The sequence below is a fragment of the Triturus cristatus genome, chromosome 5_1 (assembly GCF_964204655.1).
Source record: "Triturus cristatus chromosome 5_1, aTriCri1.1, whole genome shotgun sequence".
Taxonomy (NCBI): Eukaryota; Metazoa; Chordata; class Amphibia; order Caudata; family Salamandridae; genus Triturus; species Triturus cristatus.
In genome coordinates, this window is record NC_140587.1 from 48,847,448 (window position 1) to 48,871,331 (window position 23,884).

At 49.8% G+C, this 23,884-nt stretch overlaps 1 protein-coding gene across 4 annotated transcripts in view; it reads right to left on the minus strand.

Moving 5' to 3' along the window:
• The window catches only part of LOC146830135 (speriolin-like protein), a 174,232-nt gene extending 171,053 nt beyond the window's left edge, over positions 1–3,179 (minus strand). For 2 of the 4 annotated variants that reach the window (XM_085604379.1, XM_085604377.1), the window contains exon 1: positions 2,886–3,179. In XM_085604379.1, coding sequence (XP_085460505.1) covers positions 2,886–3,096 — 211 coding nt within the window. In that variant the 5' untranslated portion in view covers positions 3,097–3,179. Of the gene's footprint in view, positions 1–930; positions 1,218–2,885 lie in introns of those variants that run through there. The other 2 variants (XM_085604380.1, XM_085604378.1) reach the window with 2 other exon arrangements.
• Positions 3,180–23,884: the final 20,705 nt, after the last annotated feature.

Sequence of the window (23,884 nt, forward strand, 5' to 3'; positions counted from 1 at the left end):
TGGGGTTGTATCTCGCATTAATTGTAGGTTGGCCACCATTCAACCCATTCCATTCCCTTCACTGCCCGATGGGCTTGTTTGTCACAAGTGATGAACTCATTGTGTTAAATAGATCCATCGTGGACTGGCTTGCTGCGAGTATAGTAGGAAGCGTTGCGACCCTGCCCCTTTGAGGGATGGAACTGTTACAAATTAGTGACAAGGACGTCAGTAAAGACGAAAACTTGCCACTGATGTGAGTACTGTAGAGCAGAAAATGTATCAAGCCCACATATGATCAAAAGGAAGGGCCAAAAAGGGAACCCTCCCATTTGTTTACCCATTGCACACAGAAGCCAGGGAAAGCTGAAGCTGCTGGAGGAAGAGGATTTGTTTTACAAAAATCAAGAGATGTACTTCTTCAAAGTAGAACATTGGCCACTGACCAAAGAGTGTGAGGGCTGTGACAAAGAACAGAGGCAGGTAGCTAGAGGAGCGTCCATCGCTTCCACTGGCGCCATGGTCTCTTTTGCTAGCCGCGGTGCCCTGCCCTCAGGCTTTGTGGGCATAGAGTTGGTCCAGGAAGGAGGCGTTAGCCTTCTCCACCTCGGTGTAGGACGTAAATAAGCATCTTGGCTCATACTCACTTCCATGCACTATGAACTGAGTTTCTGCAATTCCTATATACCAATGGCTATTGATCTGAATAACACATCTCCACAATCAAGGGAAGCAAAGAATCATTTTGTAAAAGGCCTATTTCATACTCTATTTTCAAGCATCCAACTGTGCCATCAGCATCCTTGACATACAGTGGCCGCCTCGTGTACCTATGAACTTGCAATGACCTGCATCAGTGGGTGACACACTACATTAAAAAAGGTAAAGGGACTTGCACACTCAGAGTCCCTCACTCACACCAGTAGCTCTGAGACAGTAAGACCATCCTACCTGGGTTACATTTGGACGCTACATCTTTGGGCCTGCCACACTCGGACTTGCTGGCCGCGCCCAGTTGCATTTTCAACCCCACATTTTCCTTCGTCAGCCCCACAAGGTTCCGCAGTTCCTCATTCTCCTTGGTCAGGCGCTCATTCTCCGCTTTAATTCCATCCACGTCACGACTGAGCTGCTTGTCCATACCCATGGAGTCGCGATAAAGGACAGGACTGCCCAGGCTACCCCCTGTACTTGTAAGGAAAGCTGCTCTGGGGGCAGATATGTATCTCTGCACTCCCCCAGCACTGTGAGGTAACTGCTTGTTACAGAGCCAGTGATGAAACCCAGGCAGCACTGGCAGCTGAAGCTGCTTAGGGCCTGCTAAATGGCTTCCTCTTCACTGCACCCTTCCTCGTCGAGGGAGCCCAGTGCACACGTCTACATTCGCAATGGAGCAGAGGCACTAATGGGCTCCATGCTTTCATTTAAAAAGGTTACCCAGACCCTTAGCCACCTTTTTAGTGACTTGAACTAACACAATATAGTACTGATATGTCACAGAGTTCCCACAAAACTGTCTCATTTGTTGCCACTGCAAGCAACAGTGGGAATGACTTAAAACTCATTACCTTGCAGAAGTAGACCATGAGCAGTCAAGGTACTGTGGCTCGAGCAATCCTTTGTCAATGCTTCTAAATGTAAGGGACTGTGTAGTAGTAATGAGGCCATCCACAGAGGCCAGAGACCTGCCCCACTGGTGCAGGATCCAGAGGCCTGACGCGTGTCGGCCAGCCTACCGGCAGACTAATGCAGGATCCAGAGGCCCGCCACGTGTCGGCCAGCCCACCAGCAGACTGATGCAGGATCCAGAGGCCCGCCACGTGTCGGCCAGCCCACCGGCAAACTGATGCAGGATCCAGAGGCCCGCCACGTCTCGGCCAGCCGATCTGCAGATTGGCCGTTGTGGTCCTGTTTCAGAGCACCACCATGAGCACCGGTGAAACAAACACCTCTTATGTAGTTAGCCCTTCTCATCACCCCTTTCCTTCCAGCACAGTATTAGCTAGTGTTGTTGCTCCTCGATGTAGGAGAATTTTGTGAATTACGGGACGGGGTTTGCCTGGTGTTTTTTTTTTCCTTGCCTGTTGAGTTGGATAAAAGAACAGATTTGGTACAATTTGAATTTTGGTAGGCGCCTTTAGAAACCATGGACTACCAAACTATTTTGCCTCAGAATGGAGCAGGTGGTGTAAGCGTGGTTCACCATCTGCATCTATGTGCATTAGGAATGCTGTTTCCTTTCATTTCCCACCTTCTTGGGAGTATTTGACGTCAGCGCTCACTTCAGTGAGCCGCAGTTACTTTAATGCAAGAGAGCGTTTAGAGGAGCTCCAGCGAAGCCAACATCTTGCAAAGTGACATGGCATGGCTTCTCCGATACCAAGTATTGCACCTTAGATATTATGCCTCTGAGGGTTCAAAATAATGACTCTACGGAGATTGACAGTGGTCAGACGAGGATTCTTACACCTGGGAGGGACTGAGTCAAGTTCGGTTAGCAGGAAACGAGGTGGCCAGGGGATCCTTGGAGGAGCGAGGATGTCGACTTCTGAACCCCCCTTCCCCCCCAGCCTGCCTGCAGGTCGAGGCCCCTGCTGCCTGCAGTCGACGCAAACACCAGATGTCGGATTCCCAGAATGTTATACGGCAGGAGGGCATGCGGTCTGAAAGCACATCAGCCTATCACATCTAAAGAGGCTCTTTCTTATTGTGCCCCCTGCCCCGCCCCCCAGCATGGTGTGTTGCAGTGTCCGCGAGATAGGGCGTGCAGGCTGAGCCCAGACAGACCCAGAGCCCGGCTCCCGCGGTTCTGTCCCTCTCTAGCCAGCAGACTGAGCCCAGGCAGACCAGAGCCCGGCCCCCGCGGTTCTGTCCCTCTCTAGCCAGCAGACGCCGAGAGCTCCTACCTGCACACTCGTTCTTCTGCGGACACGCGTCCTTCTTGGGGCTGCTGCAGCAGGCGGCCGGGACGTCGCGCCGGTCCTCGCTCAGCATGGCTCGCAGCTCCGCGTTCTCCTGCATCAGCCCCACCAGCTTCCGCAGCTCGCCATTCTCCTGGCACAGCCGCAGATTCTCCTCTCTGACGATTTCCAGCTCATCCCTGTTGTTCTCGTCCATCCTGCAACTTTACAAAAGGGAGCACATCGCCTGGGGGATTGTGTCTAGGTCTGACTATAAGGAGGACCACTTGGGGTATGGGCCTGGTGCCCCCACCCTGCACTGTGAGTCACCGCTTAGCGCATGATGAAACAGCGGCTGGGCCAGAGGGGCTGAGGCAGGCGGCAGCGTGCAGGGCGGGGAAGATGGCATTGGAAGCCACTGACAGGGGCGTCCATTTCAATGGGGAACACTGGATCCACACAGAACGTGCATTGTTTCCTAGGGGTGCCTGTGCACACTTTATTTGAATCAACATGTCAGGGGAGGTGTTGTGAATGGTGGGATCAGATGTCCGGGATGTGAGCAGCAGACATTCTGGAACTATAGATACGTCCATGTGTAAGACGTGGTTATGAACTTGGAAGCGAGGATACCGTGGATGTTAAGGAAGGTTTTATAGACTGAAAGAATATGGGGCAGAGGGAAATAGCTCCCTCTAGGGGCCCGTCGGGCATAGCAGCATCAGGCCAACGAGGAGCATGGCTGATGACAAAGCATCCCCCTGCTGGGTGAGGGTCCCTGCTTCCTGTGAAGGAGGGGTTAGTAGCCTGAATGTGGGCCAGTGGACAATCGTTACAGAACTGCGCGCCCGTTTGTGGACATTCTGAAAGGCTTACCTGTAGAACACACAGATACCTATGGGTGCGTAACAAGAGTTTGTAGTCTGGAAAAAGAACATTTTTCGGTTTTTAAAGGGTTCCTGAAATCAAAGGAGTGTACGAGGGGTTATGAACTGTGGAATCTAAAGATGCCTTGAATGTTTGGGGTGATGAACTAGGATACTTGTTGTGTAGAAGAGAGTTTTCTTAGGAGCAGATCTGGCCTTCTATTACCTGATATTTTTGCAGTATTGGTTACAATTAATTGCATTCCCAAAGATACCTTGGCAGGTGTTATTCTCTTTTCACTCCCATTCACCCTCCTAAGTAACAAAATGCCTCCATGGACTCCAACTGGGGCCAACCTCTTTTCAAGCCTGTTTCCCCCTTCGAGACACCCCCTCCGCAGGACAATTCACCTGAATCAGATCACGCGCTTAAACTTCCATCTCCATCTTCATTTACAGTCAGCGGGCTTAGGGGCGCACAAATGCAGAAATGATATAGAAAGCCCATTTTTAAATTGTTTTTTTAAGACTTGTATGACATCATCAACATAAATATAACAACAGTGCTGCCAAGGGCCCAAGAGCGCCCACTGCAGTTAATATCTTCACATGTCATTACACCAGTCTCCACTCGGTCATCGGTGGTGCCGGTTCGATTCTCTAATATCGTGCTATGTCCCTTTAGCAGTATGGAGGCGCCTTGCGACAAGGAGTCTCATGTGGCAGCTCCCTCCCCATTCATGCTTCCACCCCAGTAGGACCAGTCTGTTCTGCTCTCCCCCCTTGTTAGTGTGCTGTAAATGTTCCGTCAGTAGTGTTGTATAAGGGCGTGCTTCCATATCGTATGAAAGAAGGGGCCTGAGGTTAGATGGCATCTCATACACTGTGGGTTTACACCTTCCTTCATCCTAATGAGAAGCACTGGGCTGTAGTATATTCTATGCAGGTACATGCCTTGAATTAATCGCTATCTCATAGATATCACCAGTGCTCTGGGGGTCATTTTGGCCTCTACCAAGCACTCTTCTTCTAAGTTGCCTACATGATGTTCCCATCATTCCCTCAGCGCCGCCATTGGGTTCGGTGTATTATTCACTAGGGTGCTGTATAGAGTTACGTCCTTCCCATCCGTGCCGCATGGATGTGCCTGTGAGATACTGGAATGTGCACTTAGTGTTGGTCACCAGACATCCCCTGGTTTGGATATACCAATGTTACCCCATGCACAGAAGCCCCCTAGTTTGACTATGTGCCAAAGCCAGTTCCTGGCCCACACTGTGCCATTTCATCCATTGCTTTGCCTTGAGCCAGCATGATAAAGACATTAGAGTTACAGTTGGAAGGGTTATAGGAGTGCTTGAGCCATAAAAGAGGGTGATTATACCATGCAGTTCAAGAACACGAACCTCTACTGCTATAGAGGGCTCCTCAAGATCCGCAAAGAGTGAGTTTTTAATCAGTAGTGTGTGGCTAGTCCAATAGTACAATTGCATATCTGCAACTCCCAGATTCGCATCGTAGTGAGCGAGTACACGTTTGCAGTAGGAGAGGAGCGGCCGGCACACGTAATAGCGGAGGGGCTGGTACAGGGCAGGTGGGGGGAAGTGGACATACAAAGGGATACAGAAAGTAATGTTATTTTTTTATAAAACCACGTACCTTGCGTTCGCCGCATCGCAAGTCGGCGATGCGGCGAGTGTGAGGTGTTTTTTTATTTTATTTTCCTATACCGTCATCATTCCACTCCGCCCGCCACTACACCACCCCGACCCTTTGCCCAACTGCTGTTACCTGTGCCGGCCATGCCTGTGCGCGGCCGACCTACTGCCCAGAGAAATCTCCCAACTGCTGATTGTAAGGTGTGGAAGAAGGCAGGTGGAATGTCGTATGGGTAATTCTGCAACGCTCGGAGGAGTTGTGGAAGTGCTACCATCTTGAATCATGCCCCCCTGCCCGCAGTGTTCAGCCGGAGGTCTTCCCATAGATTCATGCCTCTCCTTACCCAAGCTACCAAAGGTGCAATATTTAAATCCCATGCTCATTGCCTAGTCATGGCAATGTGTATCCCCCATTATTTGAAATGTTGGGCTGCCCATTGCAATGGGATGCCAGCCTTTATGTCATCTTGTGCATCAGTCAGAGGGATATATGTAGATTTCCAATCCATTCCGCCAGTGGTTCAATGACCAGGGAGAATAACATAGGTGAAAGGGCAACGTTGTCTTGTTCCCCATTCTATTGCAACGACTGGGGAAATTTCCCTTTAACCTTCAAAACCATGACTTAGAGTAGAGTACCGCAAAAACAACAATTGATGGACAGAATGTAGAACAATGTCATACATTCACCCCAGTACAGAGATCTGGGCCTAAATCCATCGTTTTTTTGCTCACCATGCCATTCCAGTTTGAACCCAGCCATGTGCAAATCAGTCTTGACCCTGTGCCTTATGGGAACAGTCCAGCCCGAACTGCCAAGCCAGGTCCTCCCTGGACTGGAAACAAGCATCCTAGGACCGGTTTCGGGGTTTCACCCCTCTTCAGCCAGGATAGCCTGATTCCAGTGGCATGGAGAGCACGGGACTCACGTCTGAGCATACCCGTCCCACTCGGGGTGACAAATGCAAAAACAACAATTGATGGAGAGAATGTAGAACAATGTCATACATTCACCTCAGTACAGAGATCTGGGCCTAAATCCATCGTTTTTTTGCTCACCATTCCATTCCAGTTTGAACCCAGCCAATGCAAATCAAGTTCGGGCTGGACTGTTCCCATGAGGCACAGGGTCAGACTGATTTGCATATGGCCATGTCTGAACTGGGGTGGCAGAGTGGGCTAAAGAACGGTGATGGATTAAACCCAGATCAGTTGACTGGGGGTGAGTGCTTGCAATGTTCAACACTCCGTCCATCATTTCCTTTGGTTTTTGCTTTGTTCGCCATAAGTTGGCAGGGTATGCTCAGACGTGAGTCCCTTGCTCACTTTGCCACTGGATTCAAGCAAGCCTGGCTGAAGACGGCTGAAATGCCAGAAACCGGTCCTAGGAAGCTTGTTTCCGGTCCAGGGAAGACATGGCTGGGCAGTTCGGGCTGGACTGTTCCCATGAGGCACAGGGTCAGACTGATTTGCATATGGCCATGTCTGAACTGGGGTGGCAGAGTGGGCTAAAGAACGGTGATGGATTAAACCCAGATCAGTTGACTGGGGGTGAGTGCTTGCAATGTTCAACACTCCGTCCATCATTTCCTTTGGTTTTTGCTTAGAGTAGAGTACCTGCACATATCTGCGGAAGCTCATACGTTTCAACAGACAGCACAAGAACCGCCATTGAACCAAGTGAAAAGGCGTTTCAAAATCAATTGAGACCAGGGCCACACACTCCCTTGCACCACTAAGTAACCCTATTGCATTATTCTGGTGTTTGAGACAGTGGTGTCCCGGCATAAAGCAGTTTTGGTCTGGGCGTATCATAGTCCTGACTGCATTCACCATCCGGTTTGCACTTTTGCCAGAATCCATAATTTTAGTCTCCATATTCAGTATGGAGATGGACCTTTATCATTCACACACATCCGGCGGCTTCTGCGGCTACAGTAGCGCCAAAATCATGGCTCCTTGCAAATTATGTGGGAGCTCCCCAGATTTCAATGCTTTATTGTACATGTCGAGCAGTGGGGAAATCAGCTGCAATGCATCGTTCGTATACAGTTCCAATAAGAAGCCAATGGGGCTGGGTGTTTTCCTGCTCAAGGGCACCTGGATGGCCTCCGGAATCTCTTTAGTAGTATGCAGTTCCTCTAAGTCTCACCTGTACACGTCTGCTAGTTTGGGCACAATCAAGTTCTCGAAGATCACATTTCCCTGTTTGGCCATGGGCATGGGTTGCTCTGCATAGAGGCGGGCACAATACATCGCAAATTCACGGGCATGGAGGTGAGAAGCTGTGACTGGCTCTCCTGAGCTTGTAACACGGCAGGCACCAGCCGCAGGTCTTGTTCCCTTTTTGCCAACCATTGCAGGAGTTTCCCAGCCTTGTCTCCAGATTCGTAAAACTTGTGTTGTTTTGCCATGTAGGATATCGTCTGTCCCCTCAGGACCACCTTTAGGCCTTCCAAAAGCATAGCAGGGGAGTCACCCGTATCTTTATGCATGGTTAGGTATTTGGTGATATGCTGCCGGAGGAAGTCGTCAAATGTGACATCCACGAGCCAGCAGGCACTCAGTTGCCACTGCCCAGTGTGTTGTCATCTGGGTGACCAAAGTGTGAGAGTTATTGAGACATGCTCTGTTAGCACTTATGGCAGGATCCAGTGGTGTTTTAGCCTAGTCATGTCTGCTGAGGGTATCAATCCTGGAGGAGGATCTGTGAAACTTGGATTAGAAAATATACTCCTTAGTCTGTGGATGCAACAGTCGGCAAGCATCTGTCTATGCTAGGGAAATGGCCCATGATGACAATGAAGCAAGCTGGGTCTGTCTATGGTATACCACTAGGTGGTTATATCGTGCACAGAGTCCAGTGATTCCCCCAGAATTGTACAGGTCTCAACGCAAACCCATAGTGCTCTACTTGTGGTAGTGTGGGTGAGCAGCCTTAGGGCTAACACAAAGGAGTGTAAGACATTTATTGCACACACATTGACCAACAAGGGACACACAACTCAAAAAGGAGAGCCACACTAATTTTATAAAACTAAGCTTTGCTCAAGTTTTATTTTAAAACCAAGATATTTGCTAAAAGTTAAGTATGTCTTTCAAAAGTCGACACTTTGTACAATTTTCAAACAGTCCAATATTAACATATGGAGGAAAACAATAATGCAGTTTTATGGGTAAGATTACCAATTACAGTTCCAGTCTTCAGGAGTTGAGGTAAGCAGAGGGCAAGGTTCAGGTAAGCACAAAGTCTGCGCCACCAGCGACACAAGGGCGGCCGCGTGCAGAGTTCAACTTCAGAGATGGACCCAATACCTTTCAACGGAGACTGGGGGTGCTTGAAGCCATGCTGCTTGCAGGTAGGTAAATTGATTTCAAGGCTCAAGCTTCAGGGGTTAGAGCAAGCACAGGGGGCGCCACAATGCAGCACGAACATACACCACCAGCGGCATAGGGGTGGCCAGGTGCAAAGACAGCTTTGGGTGCCAAATGCTTTTCAATGGAGAAACTCGGTTGGACAAAGAAGCTGCAGGCGTCGACCCGGAGGCTGCTCTGAGGTCACCAGCAACAGCAGAGGTATGTTGAGATGCTATGGGTCGTAGGGACACTGTTGGTCGATCTCCCCAAAGCCTAGGGGCTTTGAGTGTAGGGATGGCCTTTGACGTTGGGTTTTTCTTACAGGGGCTGGTCGCTGTATGGGGGAGCCTCTGGATTCAGACTGCAGGCATCATCGTGAAGTCCAGGAGGGGGCCAGCCAATGCTGGACTTGAGGTCAGGATCAGTGGGCCACCTGGACACGGGCCGTAGGTGTCGGGTGTAGAGTGGACAGGACTAGTGGTTCCGGAGGGCACAAGAGTCCTTTGTGTTTGTCCTTTATCTTGGGGATAGGTCAGCTGTCCTCAGGCATTCTGGTCATTATTAAAGGTCAGGCAGTCTTCCTGGAGTTCTGGAGGTTGCTGGCTGCAGGACAGGCGCCATCTTCTTCGCAGAGTTTGAGGCTGCAGACAGGCCAGTAGGACTGTCGCCAAATCGGTAGGTTTCTTCAATCTTCGCTGCATGGCGTTTTCTTTGTCCTTCTTTGGTCAGCATGAACTAGTTTCAGGGTCTAGGGGAGCCACCTAAATACTAGATTTAGGGGCGTGTTTAGGGAATGACAGGTAGTGCCAATGGGCACCTAACCTAGGATGTCTACAACCTCAAATATGCCACCCTCATGTGGGAGGGGGTATAGTCCTAGCCCTGAATGGAGGAGTCCCCATCTTCAAAATGTCGGGGACTGAAAGACGTGCTTCATCTCGCCTGCTCCACCTTAGGGGTGGAGCTAGCAGAGTTGGGCACACCTCCTATTCTTCCTAGATTTTACAGCACAAAGTGGGCGGTCTAAACCGGGGAAAGCCGTCTGCGGCTTGGGGTCGTATTACACAGGCAGCAGGCCTTTGAAGCTTCCCTCCCTCTCAAGCACTGTGCCTATCCTGGGGTAGGTGGTGTGACACCTCCGCCCAGGATGTAATTATTTTCTAGTCCCAGAGAGCGGAAGCTCTCCACCCAGGTGTCCAGATATGTCTGGTGGTGGCAGGCTGCCTAAAGCCAGTCAGAGACCACATCAGGGTTGGTGGGTTTTCAGGGGGCACCCCGAGGTGCCCTCTGAATACATGGTTTAATACATCCAACACTGGTATCAGTGTGGGTTTATTAAGAGGAATTGTTTGATACCAAACACTCCTGGGTTCAGGGAAGCCATCATGGTGCTGGGGGGCTCGAGTTGTCGGGTTTCCATCCCATGTACTCTCTCTGGCTGTCCTGAGACTTACAATATCTAAGAATAGACATAAATATTGTAGGGGCCTATCTGCTTATGCTGATATGCCCACACCTGTCATACAGTACACCCTACCGTAGGGCTGTAAGTCCTACTAGAGGGGTGGCTTACCTATACCTTAGGCAGTGCTAGTTGGCATGGCCCATAGGCAGTGCGCCATGTCGACTTTGTCATTTTGTCTGCACCAGGGCAAGCATGCTGCAGTGGTGGTCTGCATGGCCTAAGTGAGGGGGTCCCTAGTGGACCATTGTGAGAAGTTGGCCTGGTATATGCTGGTCACTAATTAAAGTGGCCACCTTGCACCAGTACAGTTCGACTCTTATGGTAGATAGGTTTAAGACAACCTTTTAAAGAAAGATATCCTAGTGGTAGCTGTGGAGAGCAGCCTTCAGGCTAAGTCTTTAGAGGAATGTAAAGCAGCTTGTTTTACCTTATAATCTCTTGAATCACTAAATGAAAGGACACCACACAGGTATATTTATAAAATATATATGTATTTATTTCTAACACACTCTACTAATCTCTTTATGAGATTAGAAGTCAAGGACATATGCACAAATCAACATTTCACAACAAGTTAAGCACAAATATGGCTGGGGCCCTAGGGGCGTACCAGACCATATACTAAAAAAGAGGCTTAGGAATATCGACTTGAGAAGAGATGAGGTCCAGGGCTTTCAGAAGCGCTGGGGCCTCACTAATCCACCCAAGGCAGGTAAGTAAAGGACCCACTGGAGACGCATGCAGTGTGAGAACACAGCCGCGGATCCCAATAGACTTCAACGGAGCAAGTCGCGGTTGGAATTTTAAAGTTTTAGGGTACTTCGGGAGAGTCTACAAGCAAGTCACTTACAGGGTAAGTAGTTCTAGAGTCAACACCCACAGGAGCACCATAGTGCTGGAGTTACCTCACCCAGGAAAGCCGGGTGCATAGTTGTCTTTTGATGTCGGGTCGCGGCGTCGTTTTCAATGGGAGCCAAAGAAGACTTGTTGCTTGTGAAGACAGGAGAAGTGTCCGGTGGATTCCTAGGCTGGATTCAGAAGAAAGAAGACCTGAAAGCAGAGGAGACAGTGTTCAAAGTCACTTGCCAGTGACCCGGGGTCAGGAAGCTGGATGCCCACAGTAGTCGGGTGATTTCAGGTGATCACGAGTGTCTTGACTCTTCAGCCACGAGGTCCAGGAGGTGTCGACGACGACCAGGAGCTGGATTCGGCGTGTCCCACGAAGTCTGCAGCTTACTGAGGTGTTGGCAACCGGATTGGAGCCAACAAGCCTTGGCAACAGCAAGTCTCGTAGAAAGTGAAGAAAGTCAGCGGTGCAGACCGGCAAGGTCTGAGGGACTCACCCAGCAAGGGTAAGTCAGGGCAGGCCTGGAGCAACCAGGGGAGCCCTTTGGTTGTATAGAAAAGTCTTCTGGGGACCCACAAGTCAACCGGCAAGGGATCGCGAAGACGCCTCAGGAGGATTCACTCACCAGGAGCCCACGGTCACTCAAGACAATGTAGGCTTCTGATCTTCGGAGGAAATCCTGCTGGAGCCTTGGACCACACGTGGTCCAAAGCACAAGTTCATAGAACGTCGTGAAGGGGTTGCACTGGACAATAGTGCACGTAACCCGGGTATTGCTGTTCCTTGTCACTTGTGGGGTCCACTTGCCCCAGCTTTGCTGGGGACTCACGATGGCCTTGGAGAAGTCAGGAAATCCACTTCCGGGGCTGCAGGTACTTCGGACTCCGGCGGGAGCGGGAAAGTTTGCGACCGTTAATGCAAAGTTTTGGTGCCTTCTAAGCAGGGGAGTCACTCCTTGACTCCAAGGGAGGTTCTTCAGTCTTCCAAAGGTAGTGGAACGTCAAAGGTCCAGGATTCTTCTTCAGAGCGTCGTCCAGGGATATCTAGTTTGCAATGGCAAGGGTTCCCTAACTTATACTACAAGGAAGGGAGGGACTAGCTCTAGGACCACTCCTATGGGAGGGTCAGGGGAGTGGGTGGCTACACCCACTTCCCTTTGTCCAGTTTCATGCCAGAGCAGGGGCTGGTAGCTGGTAGCCCCTGAAACGGTTTGAACTGGCATATGCACAGAGGAGCCTACTGCTCCCCCAGTGCAGGACTTCAAAGCACTCTAGGAGTGCACCCACCCAGCCCCAATACACTAAATCCTGTCTGGAAGGTGGTTACACCTCCCTGTGACAGGATGCCTATTGTTGGGCCTCCTCCACTGCGAGTTTCGGTCAGCAGCAGGAGGGCAGCCCAGTGTTTGTGCTGGTGGCATCCATTTTGTGATGCCAGGGCTCTTCAGGATTCTACCGTGTTTCCACAGTGGGTACATGTCTATCCCTCTAGAAGGGTGGGATCATACTCCCACACCAGTTACTGGTGTGGGGGTATGATTCCAAAGCGTTTGACACCAAACATGACATGTTTTGATGCAGCCATCCCAAAGTTAGCATTTACCGCTAGGTTATAATGCACTTAAGAGTATATGGTTTAACCGCATCCACAAACAGCTACAGAGAATGGACTCTGAGAGCTGCAGAGGGGCCCTGCTCAGGCAGTGGCACCCCCTCACATGGAAACCAAGCCCCCTGCCCTCAGGATTGTTAGGGCCTGCCTTAGGGGTGACTGATACTTGTATATGTGTGTGCAAGGTGAGATATAGGGAACCTACATCTCAGTGAGGAGTGCTAACACTACCTCACCCAGGCTTCAGTAGCAGGCCTGTGGTGTCAGATTTAGTCTGCTTCCCAGGGGTGGCATAATACATGCTTCAGCCCCTAAGGTACCATATACTAGGGGCTCATAAGGTACCACAGTATCCAATCACTAGTGCATCTAATATGCACTCCAAGTTGTTTAGAGAGAACAGAGAGGCTGGGGCCCTGATTAGCAGGGTCCCAGCCAGACTATAGCCAGAAACCAGTGTAAACATCAGAAAAAAAGTGGGGGCAACATAAGTGCAGATCCTACTCTCCTACACAACCCCCCCCAAACGCTGGGACACTAAACTAACCTTGACCAGTTGAGTCTTCGTGTTCTAAGTGGAAACACCTTGAGAGTCCATCTGCATTGGCATGTTGGGTCCCAGGTCTATGTTCCACTGTATAGTCCATCCCCTGTAAGGAAATGGACTACCTTAAAAGTTTTGGGTTTTCACCTTTCATCTGTTTGAGCCATAGGAGGGGCTTGTGGTCAGTCTGAACTATGAAGTGAGTGCCAAACAAGTACGGCCTCAGCTTCTTCAGGGCCCACACCACAGCAAAGGCCTCCCTCTCTATAGCTGACCAATGTTTCTCTCTAGGGGTCAGCCTTCTGCTAATAAAAGCTACTGGCTGGTCTTGACCTTCATCATTCAGTTGAGACAGTACAGCTCCCACACCCAGCTCAGAAGCATCTGTTTGGACAATGAACTTTTTAGTGTAGTCTGGACTCTGTACGATGGGGCAGTGCACATGGCCTGCTTTAGGTCTTCAAAGGCCTTCTGACAGCTAGCTGTCCACTGAACCTTTTTTGGCATTTTCTTTGAAGTAAGATCATTTAAGGGGGTCACTATAGATCCATTTCCCTTAACAAACCTCCTATAGTACCCAGTCAGGCCTAAAACGGCTCTCACCTGTGTCTGGGTGGTTGGAGCAACCCATTCCATGATGGTTTGGATCTTGCTCTGTAAAGGCTGAACCTGGCCTCCACCTACAAGGTGGCCCAGGTACACAACCTGACTCTGCCCTATCTGGCACTTGGTGGCCTTGATAGTGAGGCCTGCTTTTTGCAGAGCCTCCAAAACATTTCTGAGGTGGACCAGGTGATCCTGACAGGAGGAACTAAAGACAGCAATATCATCAAGATAAGCTGAGCAATAAGTTTCCATCCCTGTCAGAACTTTGTTCACCAACCTCTGAAACGTGGCAGGTGCATTCTTCAAACCAAAGGGCATCACCACAAAGTGGTAGTGCCCACCAGGGGTTGAAAATGCTGTTTTGGCTTTGGCATCTTCAGCTAACCTGATCTGCCAGTAGCCAGCTTTTAGGTCAAATGTACTCAGATACTTGGCTGAGGCCAAAGTATCAATCAGTTCATCTGCCCTGGGAATTGGATAGGCATCAGTCCTGGTGACTGCATTGAGGCCTCTGTAGTCTACACAAAACCTCATTTCTTTCTTACCACCCTGGGTATGAGGTTTGGGTACTAGGACTACTGGACTAGCCCAAGGGCTATCTGAAGGCTCAATCACACCTAGTTCCAACATTTTCTGGACTTCAGTCCTGATACAGTCCCTGACATGGTCAGGTTGCCTGTAGATATTACACTTGACAGGCAGACTGTCTCCAGTGTTCACCTCATGGGTGCACCAGGAAGTCTGACTACGGGTCAGGCTAAACATATGTCTAAACTGTTGCAAAACTTGTCTGCACTCAGTTTGCTGATGATCAGTGAGGCTGCTTGCCAAAGCAACACCATCTACTGACCCATCTTCAGGGTTCTGTCAGAGCAGGTCAGGGAGAGTGTCACTCTCCTCCTCCTGTCCCACATCAGTTGCCATGAGCAAGCCCATGTCAGCCCTGTCAACATATGGTTTCAATCTGTTGACATGGAGCACCCTAAGGGGGCTCCTGGGAGTTCCAAGATTCACCAGATAGGTGATTTCTCCCTTTTGCTCAACAATTGTATGAGGCCACTCCACTTGTCTTGGAGAGCTGCTGGGACCACAGGCTCCAACACCCACACTTTCTGTCCTGGCTGGTACACAGTCAGCACAGTCTTTTGGTCATGCCAAGTTTTTTGTAGTTCTTGGCTGGCCTCCAGGTTTTTAGTTGCCTTCTTCATGTATTCGGCCATCCTGGAGCGAAGACCAAGTACATAGTCCATCACATCCTGTTTGGGAGGTTTGAGAGGCAACTCCCAGCCCTCCTTCACCAAACATAATGGACCTCTTACAAGATACCCAAACAGAAGTTCAAATGGGCTGTAACCAACCCCCTTCTGTAGAACCTCTCTGTATGCAAACAGAAGGCAGGGAAGTAAAAGGTCTCATTTTCACCTATGCTTTTCTGGGAGGCCTTTAATCATTCCCTTTAGGGTTTTGTTGAACCGTTCAACAAACCCATTGTGGGTCATAGGGAGTAGTGAATTTATAAGTTACACCACACTCCTTCCACATTGCTTTTAGATATCCTGACATGAAGTTGGTCCCTCTGTCAGATATGACATCCTTTGGGAAACCCACTCTGGAGAAAACTCCAATGAGGGCTCTTGCCACCACAGGGGCTGTGGTGGTCCTCAGGGGAATTGCTTCTGGGTACCTGGTGGCATGATCCACTACCACCAGGATAAACCTGTGCCCAGAGGCTGTTGGAGGGTCAAGGGGACCAACAATGTCAATCCCTACCCTTTCAAAGGGTACCCCACCACAGGTAGTTGTATCAGGGGGCCTTTGTTGTGCCACCTGACTTGCCACTCGCTTGGCAAGGGACACAGGAGCGACAAAACTCCTTGGTGTCCTCTGACATATGTGGCCAATGAAAATGTGTAACAAGCCTATCCCAGGTCTTGTTTTGACCCAAGTGTCCTGCTAAAGGGATGTCATGTGCTAGGGTCAAGAGGAACCCCCTAAATTTCTGAGGTATTACCAACCTCCTGGTGGCTCCAGGGGTTGGACCTCTAGCCTCAGAATATAGGAGTCCCTCATCCCAATAAACTTTATGGGATCCACTAGCACTCCCAGCAGCCTCAGCAGCAGCCTGCTGTCTGAGGGGTTCAAGAGAGGGGCAGCACTGTTGCTCCTTACTCAGATCTTCCCTGAAAGGTCCCCCTGCCCCCAAGAACTCAACCTGATCAGGCTCAAGTCCATCTGGGGCAGTTCTTTTTTCAGGATCTGCTTCTCCTCCCTCAAGAGGTGAATATGTGATCTGAGACAGGGGGGAAGGCACTGCCTTAACCCTACTGCTCCTCTTCTTGGGTAGCACCTGGTCCATAGTTTCAGGATCCAGAGCTGGTTCAGTTTGATGCATTTTGGCCTGTGACCTGGTCACAGCAAATACCTCTGCAGGTATGCCCAACATCTCAGCATGAGCCCATAACTCTACTTCAGACCAGGCTGAAGTCTCTAGATCATTGCCCAATAGACATTCGACAGGGATGTCTGCACTGACTACTACTTTCTTGAGGCCAGTTACCCCTCCCCAGGAGAAATTCACAACTGCCAGACTATGGTTGGTCCTGACATTGCTTGCATTGGTAAGCTGGTACATTTCACCCAGAATTATCTGCCCAGGGTCCCCAAGATCCTCTGCCACCATGGTGACACTAGCACCTGTGTCCCTGAATGCCAAAGCCTGTTTGCCATTTATTACAGAATGCTTTTTGTATTTGCCCAGATTACTGGGGCTCACTAGGAAGGACATATCAATGTCTCCATCACAAATCAGCAATGCCTGAGTGGGTACTCTGACTAGGCCAGAGTCCACTTCAGAACCCAGGGTCAACCCTACTACACCCTTATTCTGATTGCCACCTCCACCAGTAGCTGTACTAGGAGTAACAGTTGCCTTAGGGGCATGAGTGGTGAGTGGTGGTGGTTTGGTCTTTGGACTTGTTACATTCAGAAGTCCAGTGCCCTTTCTGTTTACAGAATTTGCACCAGGGCTTCTTTTGGCCTTGTCCTTTGTTGGACTGTGACTCCCCACCAGATGCAGAGTTTTGGGGCCCTTGTGAAGACTTCTGGTCTTTTGACTTATCCCCACCTTTCTCAGAACCTTTAGGATCCTGCTTCTTATTGTCACACCCTTGGTTCTGGGGTTTCAACCTCACCTTGGTTCTGACCTATTTGACTGCCTTCTTTCCCAATTCTTGGGGAGAGGTCAGATCAGAGTCCACCAGGTACTGATGCAACAAGTGGTTTTGGCAATTATTAAGGATCTGTTCTCTCATCATAAGATTATACAATCCCTTAAAATCAGTAACTCTACTACCAACCAGCCAACCCTCCAGAGCCTTGGTTGCACAATCTACAAAGTCAGTCCAGTCCTGATTCTGTGCTTTCTGGGTGTCTCTGAACTTCAACCTGTACTGTTCAGTGGTTAAGCCAAACCCATCTATTAATGCACTCTTCAGGACTTCATAGTCATCAGCATCCTCTTCTCTAACAGCGAGGAGCTTGTCTCTGCCTTTATCTGAAAAGGAGAGACACAAGATTACTGCCCACTGTTTCTGGGGGACCTGTTGTACTCTACAGGCCCTCTCCAAAGCAGTTATCAATTTGTGGATATCATCCCCACTCTGGTAGGGAGGAACAACCTTGGACAGGTTCCTATGGTCTGGAATGTATTCTCTGACTCTAGGGACACTGTTGCTGCCACCAGGGGGTTCTAACCCCTCTCTTTTAGAAGCTCTCTGGAGCTCAAAGGCTTCTTTGTCTAATGCCAACTGCTTGGTTTTGAGGGCAAATCTTGCTTCATCATACTGCAGCAGTTTGTACATTCTTTCAGAGGAGGTCTCTCTTCTATTAAAGTATGAGTTCCTCTGCTGGACAGATTCTCAGCCAGAGTGATATGAGTGGTCAGATTCCCTTGAAGGGGACCTAGGCCTCTCTTCCACTCTGTCAGCTCTCTTAGGGAGAATTCCTCTGTCCTTTTCAGATCCCTGTGGATCTGGCCCTTCAACCACAGAGTCCAGGTCATCTTGATTTTCATCATCTGACCCAGACACTGTAATTGACCTACACCCTGATTCAGACTCATTAGCTCCTAGAGCTAATCTAAGGTCATCTGCTGTCAGCAGATCTATCCGGTGAAGTGTGGAGGGACTCTGTCCTATCCTCAGGTGCCTTGCAGCACACATGGCTTTCAAGTCAAAGAACGTCATGTCCTTATACTGAGGCTGGGTGGACCCACTGGCTCCAACCCTTAAGGACATTCTAGTGTTGTGCAGTGTTGTACTACCTACACTAGTTTGTGGCCTACTGATCCTAGCTTGAGCTGTAGAAAGGGTGCGCTATCCCTTGACACACAGCTCTAAGTTCAGTAGAACTTATTGATACTAAGCTTGACTTTATATGTACCTTGAGTACCTTTAGTGGTTTTCAGTTAGTCATTCAAATAGAGATTTTCTGGTAAAACAATGGCAAGCTGTAATCCCACCGCTGCCACCAATGTGAGAAGTTGGCCTGGTATATGCTGGTCACTAGTTAAAAGTGGCCACCTTGCACCAGTACAATTCGACTCTTATGGTAGATAGGGTTAAGACAACCTTTTAAAGAAAGCTATCCTAGTAGTAGCTGTGGAGAGCAGCCTTCAGGCTAAGTCTTTAGAGGAATGTAAAGCAGCTTGTTTTACCTTATAATCTCTTGAATCACTAAATGAAAGGACACCACACAGGTATATATATAAAATATATATGTATTTATTTCTAAAACATTCTACTAATCTCTTTATGAGATTAGAAGTCAAGGACATATGCACAAATCGACATTTCACAACAACTTAAGCACAAATATGGCTGGGGCCCTAGGGGCGTACTAGACCATATACTAAAAAAGAGGTTTAGGAATATCGACTTGAGAAGAGACAAGGCCTAGGGCCTTCAGAAGGGCTGGGGCCTCACTAATTCACCCAAGGCAGGTAAGTAAAGGACCCACGGGAGACGCATGCAGTGTGAGAACACAGCCGCGGATCCCAATAGACTTCAATGGAGCAAGTCACGGTTGGAATTTTAAAGTTTTAGGGTACTTCGGGAGAGTCTACAAGCAAGTCACTTACAGGGTAAGTAGTTCTAGAGCCAACACCCACAGGAGCACCGTAGTGCTGGAGTTACCTCACCCAGGGAAGCCGGGTGCATAGGTGTCTTTTGGTGTCGGGTCACGGCGTCGTTTTCAATGGGAGCCAAAGAAGACTTGCTGCTTGTGAAGACAGGAGAAGTATCCGGTGGAATCCAAGGCTGGATTCAGAAGAAAGAAGACCTGAAAGCAGAGGAGACAGTGTTCAAAGTCACTTGCCAGTGACCCGGGGCCAGGAAGCTGGATGCCCGCAGTAGTCGCGTGATTTCAGGTGATCACGGGTGTCTTGACTCTTCAGCCACGAGGTCCAGGAGGCATCGACTATGACCAGGAGCTGGATTCGGCGTGTCCCACGAAGTCTGCAGCTTACTGAAGTATCGGCAACCAGATTGGATCCAACAAGCCTTGGCAACAGCAAGTCTCATGGAAAGTGAAGAAAGTCAGCGGTGCAGACCAGCAAGGTCTGTGGGACTCACTCAGCAAGGGTAAGCCAGGGCAGGCCTGGAGCAACCAGGGGAGCCCTTTGGTTCTGTAGAAAAGTATTCTGGGGACCCAGAAGCCAACCGGCAAGGGATCGCAAAGACACCTCGGGAGGATTCACTCACCAGGAGCCCACGGTCACTCGGGACAAGGTAGGCCTCTGATCTTCAAAGGAAATCCTGCTGGAGGCTTGGACCACATGTGGTCCAAAGCACAAGTTTGAAGAACGTCGTGAAGGGGTTGCATTCGACAATAGTGCACGGAACCTGGGTATTGCTGTTCCTCGTCATTCGTGGGGTCCACTTGCCCAGCTTCGCTGGGGACTCACGATGGCCTTGGAGAAGTCAGGAAATCCACTTCCGGGGCTGCAGGGACTTCGGACTCCGGCGGGAGCGGGAAAGTTTGCGACCGTTGATGCAAAGTTTGGTGCCTGCCAAGCAGGGGAGTCACCCCTTGACTCCAAGGGAGATTCTTTAGTCTTCCAAAGGTAGTGGAACGAAGGTCCAGGGTTCTTCTTCAGAGCGTCGTCCAGGGATATCTAGTTTGCAATGGCAAGGGTTCCCTAACTTATACTACAAGGAAGGGAGGGACAAGCTCTATGACCACTCCTATGGGAGGGTCAGGGGAGTGGTTGGCTACACCCACTTCCCTTTGTCCAGTTTCATGCCAGAGCAGGGGCTGGTAGCTGGTAGCCCCTGAAACGGTTTGAACTGGCATATGCACAGAGGAGCCTACTGCTCCCCCAGTGCAGGACTTCAAAGCACTCTAGGAGTGCACCCACCCAGCCCCAATACACTAAATCATGTCTGGAAGGTGGTTACACCTCCCTGGGACAGGATGCCTATTGTTGGGCCTCCTCCACTGCGAGTTTCGGTCCGCAGCAGGAGGGCAGCCCAGTGTCTGTGCTGGTGGCATCCATTTTGTGATGCCAGGGCTCTTCAAGATTCTACTGCGTTTCCACAGTGGGTACATGTCTATCCCTCTAGAAGGGTGGGATCATACTCCCACACCAGTTACTGGTGTGGGGGTATGATTCCAAAGCGTTTGACACCAAACATGACATGTTTTGATGCAGCCATCCCAAAGTTAGCATTTACCGCTAGGTTATAATGCACTTAAGAGTATATGGCTTAACCGCATCCACAAACAGCTACAGAGAATGGACTCTGAGAGCTGCAGAGGGGCCCTGCTCAGGCAAAAGCACCCCCTCACATGGAAACCAAGCACCCTGCCCTCAGGATTGTTAGGGTTTGCCTTAGGGGTGACTGATAGGTTTATATGTGTGTGCAAGGTGAGATAGGGAACCTATATCTCAGTGAGGAGTGCTAACACTACCTCACCCAGGCTGCAGTAGCAGGCCTGTGGTGTCAGATTTAGTCTGCTTCCCAGGGGTGGCATAATACATCCTTCAGCCCCTGGTAGGCCTGTGAAGTACCTATGTCCTTGGTTCCTAAGGTACCATATACTAGAGGCTCATAAGGTACCACAGTATCCAATGTCTAGTGCATCTAATATGCACTCCAAGTTGGTTAGAGAGAACAGAGAGGCTGGGGCCCTGATTAGCAGGGTCCCAGCCAGACTATAGCCAGAAACCAGTGTAAACATCAGAAAAAAAGTGGTGGCAACATAAGTGCAGATCCTACTCTCCTACAACCATCTTCAGTCCCAATACCCAGGTACCATTTACTAGGGACTTACAGGAAGCCTGAAGCGCAAATTGTGGAAGAGTTTGTGGGAAAGAACACTGGTGCTGGGGACCTGATTAGCACACTTCCAGTCGAAGTTGCACCAGATGCCAGGCAAAAAGTGGGAGGGTACTGCAACAGAACCCCATTTTCTCAAACAAACCACCCCCTCCCCTAGCCAATAGGCCAGGAAGCCCAGCCACCAACTGGGAGAGCCTACCTAGTCTGTCAGGCGAGGGCAAGTAGGGAAAAGGGCTGGTTTGTTGCAGGGCCTACTCTCCCTTACATCTTTCTTTCAGGCCACTTCCTCTGTGAAGCTGATCTATCTCTACAGTGTGAGAACCCGTTTTAAGATGCATCTTAGATGCTATTTTTGTGTCTTTACCCAGGCTTTCTAGTCAGGAATCAGAGGTGTCCACCCCTGCAAATTATAACTTAGCTAGGGCACCACCTAGCTTACCCAAAGAGGTCACCCACAGCTTGAGTAACCTCACCGTGACCAACAGGGTCGGGGGGCCTAGCTTGCTATTTGGCATGGGGTCAGACTACCATGTCAAGGATAGTGTAGCCATAAAGGCTAGCACACAGCAGAGGTCAATGACAGTCCTCAGTGCCCAGAACCATGCCTTAAGCTCTTCACTGACAGATGAAGGTGCTAACGTCCAGGCTTCTTTAGGTTAAGGTTGTCGGTCTGCTGCTTGGGAGTGAGGGGGTCACCACTTCTGGTAGTGAGCACTCTCCTTCCACTCTCTCTTCTGTCAGCTGAGGAGTCACCAACTCAGGCTGAACAGTTGTCTGACTACTCAGGTCTTTTTGTGGGTCAGGTAGGGCTTCACCAGTGCCCACTTCGGAGTTCTTCCCTACTGGGGTAGAATCTCCTTGGCTCACGAACTGTGGCTGAAAGTTGCCCACCTTTCCTACACTTATTCTTGAGCTTCTTTATTTGGATCTTACCTGCACTAGTTGCAGCTACAGCCCCCCCACAGATTCCTAATGTGAGGCCTGGCACTAGACCAGTACCTCAAGTTGGCTCAGACCAACCTCTGGGTGGTCATTCTCAAGGAGACAGTCAGGGGAGGAAGTCCTTACTAACTACCACCTTTCCCCAACTGAGGGACCCATCTATCTCTAGGGGTACTACAATGACAGGCCTAACAGTGACCTCCCCTTAGTCATTTTGTCTCACCTAGGTTGTACTGGTTTGAGAGGACCACCCTGTCGTGCACAATAGTGTGACTGCCTCAGGTATCTCTAAGGACAGTGGTTGGGATCCCATCAGGGCCAGACTGGCCGTATCGGCCACTGAGCATTTTCCCGGTGGGTCGGTTTTGGATCTGTGGGGGCAGGTTTTGTTACTGGGGGCTGGTTTTGCAGCAGTGCTGCAATATTGGCCCCGTGTAACAAAAGCAGGAGCGGTGGTTCTCACCCCTCCCAGAAACGGGGCCGGTCGACAAGATTGCCAGGGCTGGTTGCTGTTCCCAGTATGGCCATGGATTACATTCACCAGTAGGTGCTGGAAGTGTCTACTCCCCTCTAGAATCTCTAACTCACCTGTTTGGCCCCTTTTTCCAGTTAAAGGCTAGGAGGACATCCTAATATGAGAATTGCTCCCATAGGGTACAGTGGCAACCCCTGGAGCTACACTAGGGGTTTTGTTTGTAAGACAGCTAGGGTCCTTGGTGTGGTGTCCTGTCTTTTGACAGTTGTGACACCATGCCCTATTGGGATCCCAATTCTTACCTTGGTACCTATTTGTGGTGTGTGAGGTGTCACTTGGATCCACACTCCTGGACAGGTTTCAGGGCTCAGTGTAAACCCAAAGTGCTCTATTTGTGGTAGTGTGGCGAGCAACCTTAGGCCTAACACAAAAGAGTATAAGCCATTTATTGCAAACACATTGACCAATAAGGGACACACGACTCAAAAAGGAGATCCACACCAATTTTATAACAATAAACTTTGCTCAAGTTTAATTTTAAGATCAAGATCTTCGCAAAAAGGTATGCATGTTTTTCAGGAAAAATACTTTAGTCTTTCAAAAGTCGACGCTTAGTGCAATTTTCAGTGTTCACCTATGGAGGAATACAAGAATGTTGTTTTATGGGTAAGTATACCACTTAAAGTGCCAGTCTTCAGGGGTTGAGATCAGCTGAGGGCAAGGTTCAGGTAAGCACAAAGTCTGCACCAACAGCAGCAAAGGGGCGCAGGGTGCAGAGGTTAACTTCAGAGATGGGCCCAATTCGCTTTAACAGAGACTGCGAGTGCTTGAAGCCACACTGCTTGCAGGTAGATTAATCTGTTTCTGGGGTCAAGCTTGAGGGGTTAGAGCAAGCACACTGGGGGGCCACAAGGCAGCACCAAACATACACTATAAGGGACACAGGGGCGGCCAGGGGCAGGGTGCAAAGACCGCGTCGGGCACCCAGTGCTTTTCAATGGAGAAACTCGGTTGGACAAAGAAGCTGCAGGCGTCGAACCGGAGGTTGCTCAGAGGTCACCAGTGTTGGTCCCCTCGAGGGGAGTGGATGGAGAATTGCAGCAAAACCTTTATGAGTGTCTGTAGTGTATCCATTACAAGTGTGGTGGGGCATAGACTGAGGCAGTTGTCCAGTACGTGCCCTGTATGTCCCCAACAATGATGACAAGTTGACCTATGTCGTCACAATGATTTTAGTGACCTGCATGGGAAAGAGTTTATGAAGTACCACAGCAACTCCTCCGGACATAGTGGT